This window comes from Melospiza georgiana, chromosome 31, assembly GCF_028018845.1.
Source record: "Melospiza georgiana isolate bMelGeo1 chromosome 31, bMelGeo1.pri, whole genome shotgun sequence".
In the NCBI taxonomy this organism is placed as follows: domain Eukaryota; kingdom Metazoa; phylum Chordata; class Aves; order Passeriformes; family Passerellidae; genus Melospiza; species Melospiza georgiana.
In genome coordinates, this window is record NC_080460.1 from 2,186,183 (window position 1) to 2,199,937 (window position 13,755).

General features: G+C 53.9%; 1 protein-coding gene across 1 annotated transcript; it reads right to left on the minus strand.

Annotated features, from left to right (window-relative positions):
* RAB11FIP1 (RAB11 family interacting protein 1) lies at nucleotides 1-12,297 on the minus strand. The gene is made up of 7 exons (XM_058042426.1): nucleotides 11,975-12,297; nucleotides 7,913-8,361; nucleotides 6,746-7,538; nucleotides 3,734-5,463; nucleotides 3,265-3,652; nucleotides 1,719-1,824; nucleotides 1-222 (listed from the first exon to the last, which is right to left on the minus strand). Exons 1-7 carry the CDS (start codon nucleotides 12,295-12,297, stop codon nucleotides 4-6), a joined length of 4,008 nt encoding a protein of 1,335 aa, XP_057898409.1. The 3' UTR covers nucleotides 1-3.
* Nucleotides 12,298-13,755: the final 1,458 nt, after the last annotated feature.

The following is a 13,755-nucleotide window of genomic DNA, read 5'->3' on the forward strand; positions in this document are numbered from 1 at the left end:
CCTTCACATCTTCCCAGCTTTTTTGTTGCCAGACACGGAGACTCTGAGGATGTTTGGGGTTTCCTCCATGACTCTGACCAGCAGGTTGTCGATGTAATCCTCGAGCTCCCTCACCTGCAGGTCCTTCCTGGTAATGGTATCCTTCTGTCTGAGCACCAGCTGGATCAGCTCATCGTGTGTCAGCTGAGCATAGGCATAGGCAGGGTCTGAGGGATCATATTTCTGCAGAGGGAGGCAGGGGAGGCAGGCTCAGAGCAGGCACAGCACATTCCAGAGCAGACACACAACACACGGGGACAGCTGCTGCCAGACAAACCTGCAAAACCTTCAAGCAGCTGCTCAGAAAGCCAAATTCAGGTTAGACAGCAAGAAACAGCCACCCAGGCCTTTGCTGGTTCTTCTTATTGCTTTGAAAAATCTGGTTTTAAGCCTCAAGCAGCATGGGAGGTACTGGGCAGCTTGAGGGTTAAAACCAGATTTTTCAAAGGAAAATTTTAAAATCTGGTTTTAAGCCTCAAGCAGCATGAGAGGAACTGGGCAGCTTGAGGGTTAAAACCAGATTTTTCAAAGGAAAATTTTAAAATCTGGTTTTAAGCCTCAAGCAGCATGAGAGGAACTGGGCAGCTTGAGGGTTAAAACCAGATTTTAAAACCAGATTTTAAAATTTTCCTTTGAAAAAAATGGTTTTAAGCCTCAAGCAGCATGAGAGGTACTGGGCAGCTTGAGGGTTAAAAGCAGATTTTAAAATTTTCCTTTGAAAAATCTGGTTTTAAGCCTCAAGCAGCATGAGAGGTACTGGGCAGCTTGAGGGTTAAAACCAGATTTTTCAAAGGCAAATTTTAAAATCTGGTTTTAAGCCTCAAGCAGCATGAGAGGTACTGGGCAGCTTGAGGGTTAAAACCAGATTTCAAAACCAAATTTCAAAATTTTCCTTTGAAAAATCTGGTTTTAAGCCTCGAGCAGCGTGAGAGGAACTGGGCAGCTTGAGGGTTAAAACCAGATTTTAAAATTTTCCTTTGAAAAATCTGGTTTTAAGCCTCAAGCAGCATGAGAGGTACTGGGCAGCTTGAGGGTTAAAAGCAGATTTTAAAACCAGATTTTAAAAGCAGTCAGCTTCTGCTGACTCCTAGAACACTGCCCAGGGAAGGAGTGTGAGCACAACAGGCTCCTGAGGGGCATCACACACAAGTGAGGTGCAATCAGAACACCCATTGCAAGTTTTGAACCCTTTGTTGCAAGTTTTGAACCCTTTCTCAGTCTGAATCTCTCAAATCCCATCCTCTCCCCTCTCACCAGGAGGAGGCACTGCTGTTATTTCAGTTCTAAATTCCCCATTTCATTAAAAAAACCCTGACAGACCTTAAGGGGAGCTGGGATTTTCCCTGCTGAGCCAGGGATGCTCCCAAGCTTTCATTTCAGCCTGCAGGGAAGCTGTGCCTCAAGCCTGGAGGTCTCTTTTGAGGCCAGGATTAAGCTGAAAGCTCCTCTCAATCCCACTGCTGACCCAACTGAACAACTGTGCTCCAAGGAAGTGGCTGGGCTGAGAATTTCCCCCACAAAAAATGAGCCCCAACTCTATTTATAGGTCAGTCAGCAAAAAAAAAAATAAGAATTTTTAGACTGCTCCCACTCTTGGGGGCTGACCAAAAGGACATTCATACACAAACTCTTCAAATAAATCAAAGCTTGGGCAGTGAAATTGCCACTTCCCTCCATACCTTCACACTCATTTCCAGCAGCTTTTCATTCATGGTGCTGATGACATTCAGGTTCTTGCTCTGAGGTTTGTTTGCCATGGCATTCATTGGCTTCACAGGATGGAGTCTGTAACAGGAAAAAGAAAGGGTCCTGTTGTGCAGGCAGGAGAGGAAACAGCAGCATGACAAAGATCTTTAGAATGAGAACAAATACAGCAAGAAATTGGGGATGATTCCCTCCCTGCTCTATCTCCTGAAAGAAAAGAGATTCAGCTTCAGGAAGGCAAGGTATTTCTAAGCCACAGAGGTTCTGTAAGTATTTTAAATATTTTCCAGTTCTCTGCTGTCTTTACTGACTTAAGGTGTTGGAGATAAAGCAGCAGCAGGAAGGGAAATACATCCTGTGTGTGTCATGGAAGAAAAGCCAGGTCAGGCTGCACGAGGAGACAGAACACAGGGCAGCTACTGTGATCCCTCAGAAACTGGTATTTCAGGCTGCCTTTCCTAATCAGAACATATTTGTGATCTTACAACACACCAAATACTTCTGCTGGCCTGAGACAAGTGTCAGGCCTTGGCCAAGCTGAACTGACACCACCAGCTGCAAGGAAGTGCTGGCATTATTTGCCTACACGGGACTTACAGCACACGGGGACAAAAATTTATTTTTATTCCAGCAAATATTGGCCCTGAGGTGTCCTAGACCCCAGGCAGAGCTCTGCAGGTGAAGTCTCAAGGGCTGACAGGTCAGTGGCACCACTCCACAGAGCAGGTGAACCCTGAGGAGCCCAGAGAGGCAGAAAATGAAGCACCACCTCATTTATCAGGTGTCTGACAAACAGCTCAGCCCCAGGCCCTTCTGCCAGTGGGATGGAATGGTTCCATTCCCCCTGCACTTTCCCTAAGAGCTGTGAGGAGCAGCTGCTCCCCTGAGGAGCTGCACAGACCCTCCTGCAGCCAGCAGCAGCCCCTTGGCAGCCAAGCCCTGACAAACCCACTGCCCAAAGGAATCAGGGCTGTCCTGGCCTCATGCAGCAGCCTCAGGGACAGAGGGCAAAGCAAAGCTCAGAGCTGCTGTGATCCCCACATGTCTCACCTGTGCTGGGGAGACACGGTTTCACACTGTTAGGGAACATTTCAGAGGGTGAAACCCATGCCTGGAGAAGATTTTTCTCCTCAGTGTGCTCCCCTTGGCAGCCAAGCCCTGACAAACCCACTGCCCAAAGGAATCAGGGCTGTCCTGGCCTCGTGCAGCAGCCTCAGGGACAGATGTGCACCCAGAGGGCAAAGCAAAGCTCAGAGCTCACTGCTGTGACCCCCACATGTCTCACCTGTGCTGGGGAGACATGGTTTCATGTGGTTAGGGAATGTTTCAGAGGGTGAAACCCGTGCCTGGAGAAGATTTTTCTCCTCAGTGTGCTCCCCTTGGCAGCCAAGCCCTGACAAACCCAGCCCCCAGATGAAATCAGGGCTCTCCTGGCCTCATGCAGCAGCCTCAGGGACAGATGTGCACCCAGAGGGCAAAGCAAAGCTCAGAGCTCACTGCTGTGACCCCCACATGTCTCACCTGTGCTGGGGAGACACGGTTTCACCCCATGGGGGGTGGTTAGGGGACGTTTCAGAGGGTGAGACCCGTGCCTGGAGAAGTTTCTTCTTGCCCGAATTTGGCGCTTTATCTGCGAAGCCCTCGGCTCTCGGCTTTTTCGGAGACTCTGCTCTACAACTCAGGGTGTCAGAGAGGAGGGGATGAGAGGAAGAGTGGGGCTGGCAAGGACTTGACAGGGAGGAAGAGAAAGCAGAAGGCTCAGAGAAGTCACACTCTGCACGCTCCTCAGCACCTGCACTGCTCTCCAGCTGTTGCTTCTCAGAATGAGATGTCACAGCTAAACCTGAGTCAGCTCCTTGGACAGAGACCCTGGGAGCCCCCAGTGCAGCAGGCAGCACAGCCAAACTCCCTGGCAGCTCAGCCAAACTCCCTGGCAGCTCAGCCACACTCCCTGGCAGCTCAGCCACACTCCCTGGCAGCTCAGCCAAGCTCCCAGGCTCACAAGCACCAGGCATGGAAGCTCCTCCCGGAGCAGCAGCAGAGCTATCAGAGAGCTGTCTCTGCTCTCCATGCAAAGCTGTCACACCTCTGGGCTGCCCCCCACTCCCCAGAACACCTCTGTCACCTGCAGTGGCCCCACAGCTGTCCTGGCAGTCCCCCAGCAGCTCCTCATCAGAGCCTCCCTCAGGGATCACGGGCAGCACCGAGCCGCGCTCCCCAGGAACGGGAAGGGCAGAGCTGACATTTGTCAGACAGACAGACAAACCATCACCACCCTCCTTTTCTACAGGCCTGCTCTGTCCTCTCTGGGGACTGACACCTCTGGGTGCCACTGCAGGGGTGACAGTCCCCAGGGAGCCCCCCTGAGCAGCTGAGGCCTCAGGGAATGGGAGCCCTGGGGTGGGATTTGCAGCATCCCCTGGAGCAGGAGCATCGGCCTGGGGGGTCCCTGGGGGTCTCCTCAGCAGCACAGCCACTCGTGGGGCTGGCTTGGGGGGCACAGGGAGCTCCCTGCCAGCCCTCCCTGCACCCCCTTCCTTAGGGGACACCCTGCAGGCTCCCAGTGTGGGCTGGACTGGAGGAAGTGGCTGATTGCCAGCAGGTGGAGGTGCCTGGGGCTCTGACATGGGCACATGTTCTGCCCGCTGCTTTCCACGGGGCTCCTGCTCCTCCCTGAGCTCACTCTTGGGGCATTGTGCCTGCTCAGCCTCTGCCACGAGGCTGTCACTGCACTTGGAGAGAGACACAAAACCTTTGCTCACACCAGTGACCTCCACAGCTGCTCCATCACTGCTCCAGGTGGGATGTGTGCTGTCCCCAGAGAGCTCTGCTGATGGGTCACCCCCAAACCCTGCTGGCTCTCCTGCTGCCCCTGAGCTCATCTGTAACCTCCCCCTGGGATCCAGGGGCTGCTCTCCACCTGCATCACCTGATGGAACACCCTGCCATCCCCCAGGGACAAAGGACACACATTTCCCAGGGCCTGCCTTGCTGCTTGCCAAAGAACCCCCAGGCTGAAGCTGTGCAGAATCCCAGCGTGGCTCTGGAGCCAGCCCAGGGGGGCCAGACAAGGTGCCCAGAGGGTGTGGCACAGCTGTGACATGGCTGGTCAAAGCCACCTGTGCAGAGCCCCCTGAAGCACCACGAGCAGGGGGTCCTGCAGAGGAACAATCCTCCCCAGCAGGAAGGCAGGAAGGGGCAGAACCAGCCCGGGCAGCTGGCACTGCCTGTGCCCCACGCCTGCACACGAAGGGATTGCTGTCATTGAAAGGACAGCCAGAGGGGACAGAAGGGGTGTGTGGGTCAGAGAGACCCTGGGAAGCCTCAGAGCCCTCAGGACCCTGCCCCCAGTCAGCAGCAAAAGGATTATTGCCCCTGGCAGAGACCTGCCCAGGAAGAGGCACTGAGGGAACAGAGGCTGCAGGATGATGGGATGAAGGGAAATGGGTGGTGCTGTTGGGATCCAGGGCTCTGGATGCCCTGTCCCACTCAGCACTGAAAGGGTTCTTGTCATTCCAGAGCTCTGCAGCAAAAGCAGGAGAAGTAAGAGAGGCAGGAGTGATGTTTTCAGAGTCTGGCACTTGGACTGTCTGCCCCACTTCAGAAATAAAAGGATTATTGGCACTGCTGATAGGGTGCACTGACAGGAAAGCAGGGAGGGGGGCAGGTGCAAGGGTGGGAAGCGTGGCTTTGGGTTCCTCCTCTGGAGACAGGCCCAGTCTGCAAAAAGGGACAAAAAACTCGCATGTCACTTGCAGATGCAATACGAGGCAGGAACAGACAAGCTTTAGCACCAGCCTCCATCAGCTCTGCCCCTGGAGATGAGCTACACCTTACAGAGAGAGGTGTCCCCTTGTCTGGGAGACTTTGCATCCTTAACTGCACCTTTATAAGCACTGGGCTTATGCCAGAACTCTCCTGTCACAGACCTCTTTTATGAAAAAGCTTTTCTTTAAGATTTTTCCTGCTGAGAACCTAGGAGGCCTCAGGAACAAAATGTAAACAATGATTATCTGCTGCTGTGGAATGCAACAGGTGCATCTGTGGTTGGTCCATATTGGTTGTTTCTAATTAATGGCCAATCACAGTCACAGAGAGTCTGAGCCTCAAGCTTTTGTTATCATTCTTTCTTTTTCTATTCTTATCCAGCCTTCTGATGAAATCCTTTCTTCTATTTTTTAGTATAGTTTTAATATAATATATATCATAAAATAATAAATCAAGCCTTCTGAAACATGGAGTCAGATCCTCTTCTCTTCCCTCATCCTCAGACCCCTCTGAACACAGTCACACTCTCCTGCTGCAGAGCTTGGTTTTGCTGCTTTAAGCACCCTCTCTTTGCACCCCAAGCAGGTTTATTAGTATGTAAAACACTGCACAGGCAAGAAACTCAGACTTGAGAAGCACTGAAAATGAGGAGTTAGGGGGACACACAAAACACAGCCTTATTAGTAGGGCACACCTACAAATATATATATTATATACCTCATACACAATTTATATATTTGTATGAGGGATAAAGGAGCAGAATTTCCGAAAAAGCCTCGTGACCAAATCCACACCAAACCCCTCTGTGCTGCTGTGAGCAATGCCAAAAGCAGAAGGGCTCCAAGGCCACCCTTTGGGAGAGCACAGCCAAGTAGGGAAGAGGAAAGCAGAGATGTTAGAAGGGGCATTTCAGACCCTGGGGAGGCTGCAGCCACACAGCTCTGCCAGAGTTAGTTTGTGCAAGAGATCCAGCAAGAAAATTCACCCCTTCAGCACCTGCACAGGTGCCTCCTGAGCTAGAGAACCACTATTTCAAGGAGCACCCCCACATCCATCTTTTACTCACACTGAGGAAGAACTTGGGAGTTGTTCTTTGCTCTCAAAGCTCCCAACACCAGAGTAAAACCCACAGGCACCCACAGAGCAGCACCTGAGCCCAGGTGTGGCAGACACAGCCTGCTGCCACCTGCCACCAGCAGTGCCCATGCCACTCCTGCCAGCAGCTGGGGCTCACCTGGGTTTCACAGCTTTGGTCTTGGCTGCTGCAGCTTTCTCAGGTTTCTGTTCCTCCTCACAAGGGCTGAGTTGCTGCTTGGTTGTGATGGCCTCCTCTGCATGGTGAGCATCTCCTGAGGGGCTCCCTCTGCCCACATCTGCTGGGGCTTCAGGGCATTTGGTCTCCTCCTCACTCTTCTCTTCTGGAATTGTATTTTCCTCACTCTGCAGGGTCCTGTCAGGAATAATCTCAGCATCGCTGGGCTTCACCGTTTCCTTCTTCCCAGTGACCAGGGAGAGCAAGGCAGACTTTTTGTGGTCTGGTTTTTTGGTCTCTCTAAGAGGCTCAATGCTTGGTGGAACGCTGGTGTCCAGGTGCTCCTCACTGCTGAGCAGTTTGTATGATGGCAAAGTCATGGATTTGAAGGTCTCCAAGGATGTGGAGCCAGAGAATGCCTGCCCAGGAGAGGTTCTCCCCATCTCTTCAGGTGGTTTAGTGGACCTGGAGGACAGGTTCTCCTCTGAAGCAAAGAGCTGCTTCCTCCTGAGGTTGTGAGGAGAAGGGGAGGAGGTTGGAGTCTTGTCCTTTGTCGTGGTCTCTTCCATATAGACGTGACTGCCATTGATGCACAGACTGGACTTGGACACGGGATCGTTTTTGGATTTAAGGCCACTGAACAAAGAGAGCCCATCCTTTTTGGTGTGGTTGGTGGTTCCCTGGGTTAGCTGCCTACTGTCCAAAAAGGCTGGTTTACGAGATTTGAACAGAGGAGAAGGAGCTGGCTTCTGTTCTGGCACGCTTTCAAAGGATCCTGGGAAAAAAAAACAAAACAGGGAGAAATTGAAGATGCAAGAACAATCCTTTCTCTGACACTACTGCCAGCCTCAGTGCTAGCAGGGAGGATTTGGTCAGAAAGGAGAATTTAACCAGGGCTGTGAGAAGTGCACAGAACCCTTTGGGGGAAGGTTTTGTGCCAACACTCACGTTCTGAGGCAGGAGAGGTCTGGGACTCCTCCTCATCCCACTCCCCTCATCCTCCTCATCCTCATCCCCTTTTCTACAACACTACTGCCAGCCTCAGTGCCAGCAGGGACTTTCTGTGGATTTGTTCAGAAAGGAGAATTTAACCAGTGCTGTGAAGAGTGCAAAGAACCCATTGGGGGAAGGTTCTGTGCCAACACTCACGTTCTGAGGCAGGAGAGGTCTGGGACTCCTCCTCCTCTTCATCCCACTGTGCCTGGAAGTCGCTGGGCCGCAGGCGAACCCTGGGGGTGAGGGGCTGCTGGGTGGGCAGCACTGACATGGACTGGGACAGCGATGACTTCTGCAGGCCAGGCTTGGAGAACAGCGCTTTGAACTTGGATTTCTTCTTCTCCTTCTCCACTGCCTCATCCTCGCTGTCAGCAGGGGAGTGGGAGGTGCTGGGGACGATGGCTGACGCTGTGTCTGAGAGACCACTGCTCCTCTTGCCCTTGAGTTTGTCTTTGAGCTTGCCAAAGGGAGAGCGGGGCTTGTCCTTCATGGACAGATCGAACATGCTGGCTGTCATGTTGCTCCTCATGAACTGGATGTCCACCTCGATCTCCCCTCTCTCCTTTTCCTTCTTCCCAGGTTTGGAGCGAAGCTTGTACCACCTGCAGCAACAAGGAGGTTTCTTTAACCACCAGTGTCACAGACATCTTTTCATTAAAAATCCTTTCCTTAGGATTTTTCCTCTTGAGAAGCTGGGAGGCCTCAGGAACAAAATGTGAACAATGGTTATCTGCTGCTGTGGAATGCAACAGGTGCATCTGTGATTGTGGTTGTTTCTAATTAATGGCCAATCACAGCGAGCCACAAACCTTTGTTATCATTCTTTGCTATTCATTCTTAGCCAGCCTTCTGATGAAATCCTTTCTTCTATTCTTTTAGTATAGTTTTAATGTAATATATATCATAAAATAATCAATCAAGCCTTCTGAAACACGGAGTCAGATCCTTGTCTCTTCCCTCATCCTCAGACCCCTGTGAACAGTCACACACCAGTAATTGAGAACACAGAAGGTGCTTTATGGCTGAAAAATCAAATCAGCCCACAGTGCAGGAAAAGAAAGACTTTAATCTTATGGTGACGTCACCTTCACGGCCCCAGGTGCCAAAGAAAACATTCCTTATCATACCAAAGTGATTAATAAGATTTGGTTTTGAACCAGATAAGGAAGGGTTAAAAAAAAGGGAGAAAAAACAGAGGCACAACATGGAATGGAATTCCTGCATTTCAGCTCAGCCACTCTCCTCTGCCCTTTCATCTCTCCTCCTGACACGGGGCAGGGGCCACAGCTTTGAAGTGGAGCAGAGCAGCAGCCTCAGAGCTGCACACGCTGTCCCACACCCTCATACCTTTCATTCCAGCTCCTTAATGCCTGCTAAGCCAAGGAACCCCTAATCAAGAGCAGAGAGCCAACCCCAGGCTCCCAGAGCTCGGGCATTTCCAGACGGGCACGCACCAGGCAGGGCATTGCTCAGGCAGAGCCCTCTCCCTGCCCACACACAGCTCCCCAGCAGTGCCCAGGGCACCCCAAACCACAATCCCACCACCCACACGCCCTCAAGCACCCCTTGGTGACACCCAAACCGCATCTGAGGCAGCACAGAGGATGAGCAGCACTGCACACCAGCGTGGTTCTGTTTGTTGTAGCATTCCCAAGCCCACAGAAGCCATAGGAAAAGGCTGCCTGGAAAGTGATTGGTTTCTTCCTCCAAATAAAGGCAGCAAACAGAGCATGCAAATGCGCCCTGCCATCAAATTTGCACTTCAACCTCCAAAGGTATACTGGAAGCAATAAAAGAGAACAGGAAAAGGTGACTTGCTCCAGAGAAAATGCAAAACTAATGGGGATAACTGAAGGAGATGGACGCAGGAATCTGCTACGGACACTTCAGAGGGAAATGTGGAAGAAATTCTTCCCTCTGAGGGTGGTGAGGGCGTGGTCCTGGAGAAACTGTGGCTGTCCCTCAAAGTGTTCAAAGCCAGTTTTGGAGCAATGTTCCAGTGGAAGCTGTCCCTAGGCAGGGCAGGGGGTGGAACAAGATGGGCTTTGAGGTCCATTCTGGGATTCTGTGATTCTAAACGAACTGGGCTTAGAAGACACCCAGGGAAGGGTTTTTATCAGGAGACCAAGGCTTTGCCCAGTCCCTGGAGCTGCAGCAGCCCCAGAATCACAACCCCTGTGCCTTTAACACGAGCCAGCTCCGGGCACTGTTGTTCCAAAGTGATTTCTAGGGGCATCCCGTGCCACAATCGATCCCGTGTGCTCAGCAAAGGCAGCTCAGCCCTGCCTGAAAGCAGCACCCCTGGGGGTGTCTGGAAGGAAATCACCGACTGACAGCCCCCAAACCACAAAAAAAAAAATCTCATTAGTGGCATTTATGGTGTTAGCAAGCACCTGTCAATCAACATTATCTATTTTCCAAATAAAACTACTCCTTTATGGCTACACATCACCATGGCAGCAAGAACAAAACAGGCTTCAAACAGGAAACCGAGGCCTGCAAACAACTGAAAACACCAGAAATTTCCTCAGGAGCACCAAAGCCGTGTTTTGTTTGTTTTTTTTTTTTTTTTTTTATTCTCCCTCTCAATTCTCCTTTGCCCAGACACAAAGGAATGCCTGGGAGCCCCGAGGCACCGGCCCTGAGCTCTGCTGACCAAGGGGCTCTGCAGTGTAAACACAGCCCAGTCTGACACAGCCTTAATGAACCTAATTAAGCCTTGATGAACGGGACGGCTCGGCGGCGCTCAGGTGAGGCAGAGGAGGAGGAAGGTGACTCACCAGCACATTACAAGGCTGCTGACTCCCAGTAAAACCCTCCCGGGCACCACCCCTGGGTTTCACCGTGCCCGTGTTTGTGTTCAAAGCAGCGAGTGTGTGACACACACAGAGCTGGAGCTGGGCAGGAGCGGCCCGTGGAAGGTGGAATTACCCACCCTGACACGCTTCAAGTGTTTGTTAGCAAAAATTAATTAGAGCTTGGTCTGTGCTGGAAGGGGCAGCGCTCTGAGGACATCAGATTTCGGGTTCAGGCTGGCTGTTTTCTCTGGCAGTGTTTGAAAATCAAACCCAAGGACCAGGCAGGACTGGATGGAAAAGTTGTCTCGGGGACCCGCAGCTTCCTCCAGGGGAAGGCATTCCCCAGCTGTGGGGGCTCTTGGGGTGGGAGGCACAGGTCCCTTCTAAACCTCTCCATGAGCCTGAGAGCCCCCCCAAAACCTCCTCTCCATCCTCTGCAGGACCCAGAGGGGCCTCTCCATCCTCCTCCCCAGCTCCTGTGGGGCACAAAAATCCCCTCACCATCCTCCACAGACCTTCATGGGACACAAGGGTCCCCCCCAAACCTCTCCATGGCCCTCGTGGGCCTGAGAGCCCCCCAAAACCTCCTCTCCATCCTCTGCAGGACCCAGAGGGGCCTCTCCATCCTTCTCCTCAGCTCCTGTGGGACACACAAATCCCCTCATCCCTCTCCCAGCCCTCTGTGGGGTGCACAGGTCCCTCCCAAACCTCTTCGTGGCCCTCGTGGGACGCACAGATCCCCTCCAAACCCCTCCATGACCCCCGTGGGCCCCCAAAACCGCCTCCACATGACCCGGAGGGGCCTCTCCATCCTTCTCCCCAGCCCCCGTGGGACACAGAAATCCCCTCATGGCTCTCCCAGACCTCAGTGGGACGCCCCAAATTTCTCCATGATGCCCCCCAAAACCTCTCCATTCTTCTCCGCAGCTCCTGTGGGGCACACAAATCCCCTCCAAACCCCTCCATGACCCCCCTGCGCCTAAGAAACCCCCCCAAAACCTCCTCTCCATCCTCCTCCCCAGCCCCCGTGGGACACAGAAATCCCCTCATGCCTCTCCCAGACCTCTGTGGGGCACACAGGTCTACTCCAAACCTCTCCATGACCCCCCAAAACCTCCTCCCCATCCTCCACATGACCCAGAGGGGCCCCTCCATCATTCTCCGCAGCTCCTGTGGGGCACAGAAATCCCCCCACCGTCCTCCCCAAGCCCCGTGGGGCACAGAAATCCCCTCCAAACCCCTCCATGAGCCCCGTGCGCCTGAGAGACCCCCCCAAAACCTCCTCCCCATCCTCCGCATGACCCAGAGGGGCCTCGCCATCCTCCTCCCCGGCCCCCGTAGGACACCGCAGCCCTCACACCCCTCTCCCTGCGGGTCCCCATCCCTCCCGGAGCCCCCCGGAGCCCCCCGGTCGCACCTGGTGTGCCGCCGGCCGCCGTCCTCCCTGAGCGGGCCCAGCTCCACCTCGGCGCGGCCCAGGAACTTGTCGGCGCCGGTGAGGGCGCGGTGCAGCACGGTGAGGCGCAGCGCGGCGGCCTTGGCGGGCAGCTCGAACGTGGCCTCCTCCCGCCACAGCGGCTCGCCCCGGCAGCGCTCGGCCACCGACGTGCGGAACTTGTCGCGGCCCAGCGCCATCACCGCGTACGCGTCGCTGCCGCCCGCCGCCGCCTTGGCGCGCAGCCCCCGCGCCCGCAGCACCGTCACCCGCACGTGGGTGGGCGCCCAGCCCGGCGCCGCCATGGCTGCGGGAGAGCGAGCGGCGGCACCGGGGATGGGGATGGGGACGGGCCGAGAATGCGGCGGGACGGGACGGGATGGGATGGGACGGGAGCGGCGGCGGCGGGCGGGGAGCGCCGCCCCGCCCCGCCCCTCTCGCGAGAGCGCGGAAAGGGCGGGGCCTGAGGGGCGGGGCCTGGGCGGACAGGTGAGGACAGGTGAGTGTGTATAGGTGTGCAGGTGTGTGCAGGTGAATGCAGGTGTGTGCAGGTGTGTGCAGGTGTGTACAGGCGTGTACAGGTGGATACCAGTGGGTACAGGTGTGTGCAGGTGAGTACAGGTGGGTACAGGTGTGTGCAGGTGTGTCTATAGCTGGGTACAGGTGAGTACAGGTGTGTATAGGTGGGTACAGGTGTGTGCAGGTGAGTACAGGTGAGTACAGGTGTGTAAAGGTATGTACAGGTGAGTGTGTACAGGTGAGTACAGGTTATACAAGTGTCTATCCATGGGTGTGTACAGGTGTGTACAGATGAGTACGGGTGTGTACAGGTGAGTGTGTACAGCTGAGTACAGGTGAGTACAGGTGTGTACAGGTGAGTAAAGGTGTGTAAAGGTATGTACAGGTGAGTGTGTACAGGTGAGTACAGGTTATACAGGTGTCTATCCATGGGTGTGTACATGTGTCTATCCATGGGTGTGTACAGGTGTGTACAGCTGAGTACGGGTGTGTACAGGTGAGTGTGTACAGGTGAATACAGGTGTGTACAGGTGTCTATGCAGGTGTACAGGAGAGTGCAGACGAATGTGTACAGGTGAATACAGGTGAGTACAGGTGAGTGCAGGTGAGTGCAGATGAATGTGTACAGGTGTGTACAGGTGTATATAGGTGGGTGCATACAGGTGTCCATGCATGGGTGTGTACAGGTGTGTACAGGTGCATACAGGTGAGTGTGCAGGTGTGTACAGGTGAGTCTGTAAAGGTGTGTACAGGTGTATGTGTACAGGTGTGTACAGGTGTATGTGCACAGGTGTATACAGGTGTATGTGCACAGGTGTGTACAGGTGAGTGTGTAAAGGTGTGTACACGTCCCTGCAGGGACACCCCGCAGCATCCCAGGTCGGGTCCCTGCGCAGGCGCTGGCATTTCCCTGGCACAGGAGGTGGCACCGGGCAGCTCCGGCAGCTCCAGCCCGGCTTCTCCCCGCCAGCCACGGCCCCGGGAGGGGATGGAGCCCCCAAACCTCTGGGAACCGCACATGGAGCAGAGAACAGCACATGGGAACAACACCTGGAGCAGAGAACAGCACCTGGAACAGCACCTGGGAACAACACCTGGAGCAGAGAACAGCACATGGAGCAGGGAACTGCACATGGGAACAACACCTGGAGCAGAGAACAGCACCTGGAACAGCACATGGGAACAGCACCTGGAACAGCACATGGAGCAGCACCCGGTGCTCAGGACAGATGTGGAGGCACCAC

Excerpts from the sequence above, each read along its gene's own strand:
- RAB11FIP1 (XM_058042426.1), bottom strand. The coding sequence starts at position 12,297 with ATGGCGGCGCCGGGCTGGGCGCCCACCCACGTGCGGGTGACGGTGCTG. Across the intron at positions 3,653-3,733 it reads TGGTGCTTGTGAGCCTGGGA|GGAGTTTGGCTGTGCTGCCT; the intron begins GCTTGGCTGAGC and ends CTGAGCTGCCAG. Across the intron at positions 1,825-3,264 it reads ACCGTGTCTCCCCAGCACAG|ACTCCATCCTGTGAAGCCAA; the intron begins GTGAGACATGTG and ends TTCCTGTTACAG.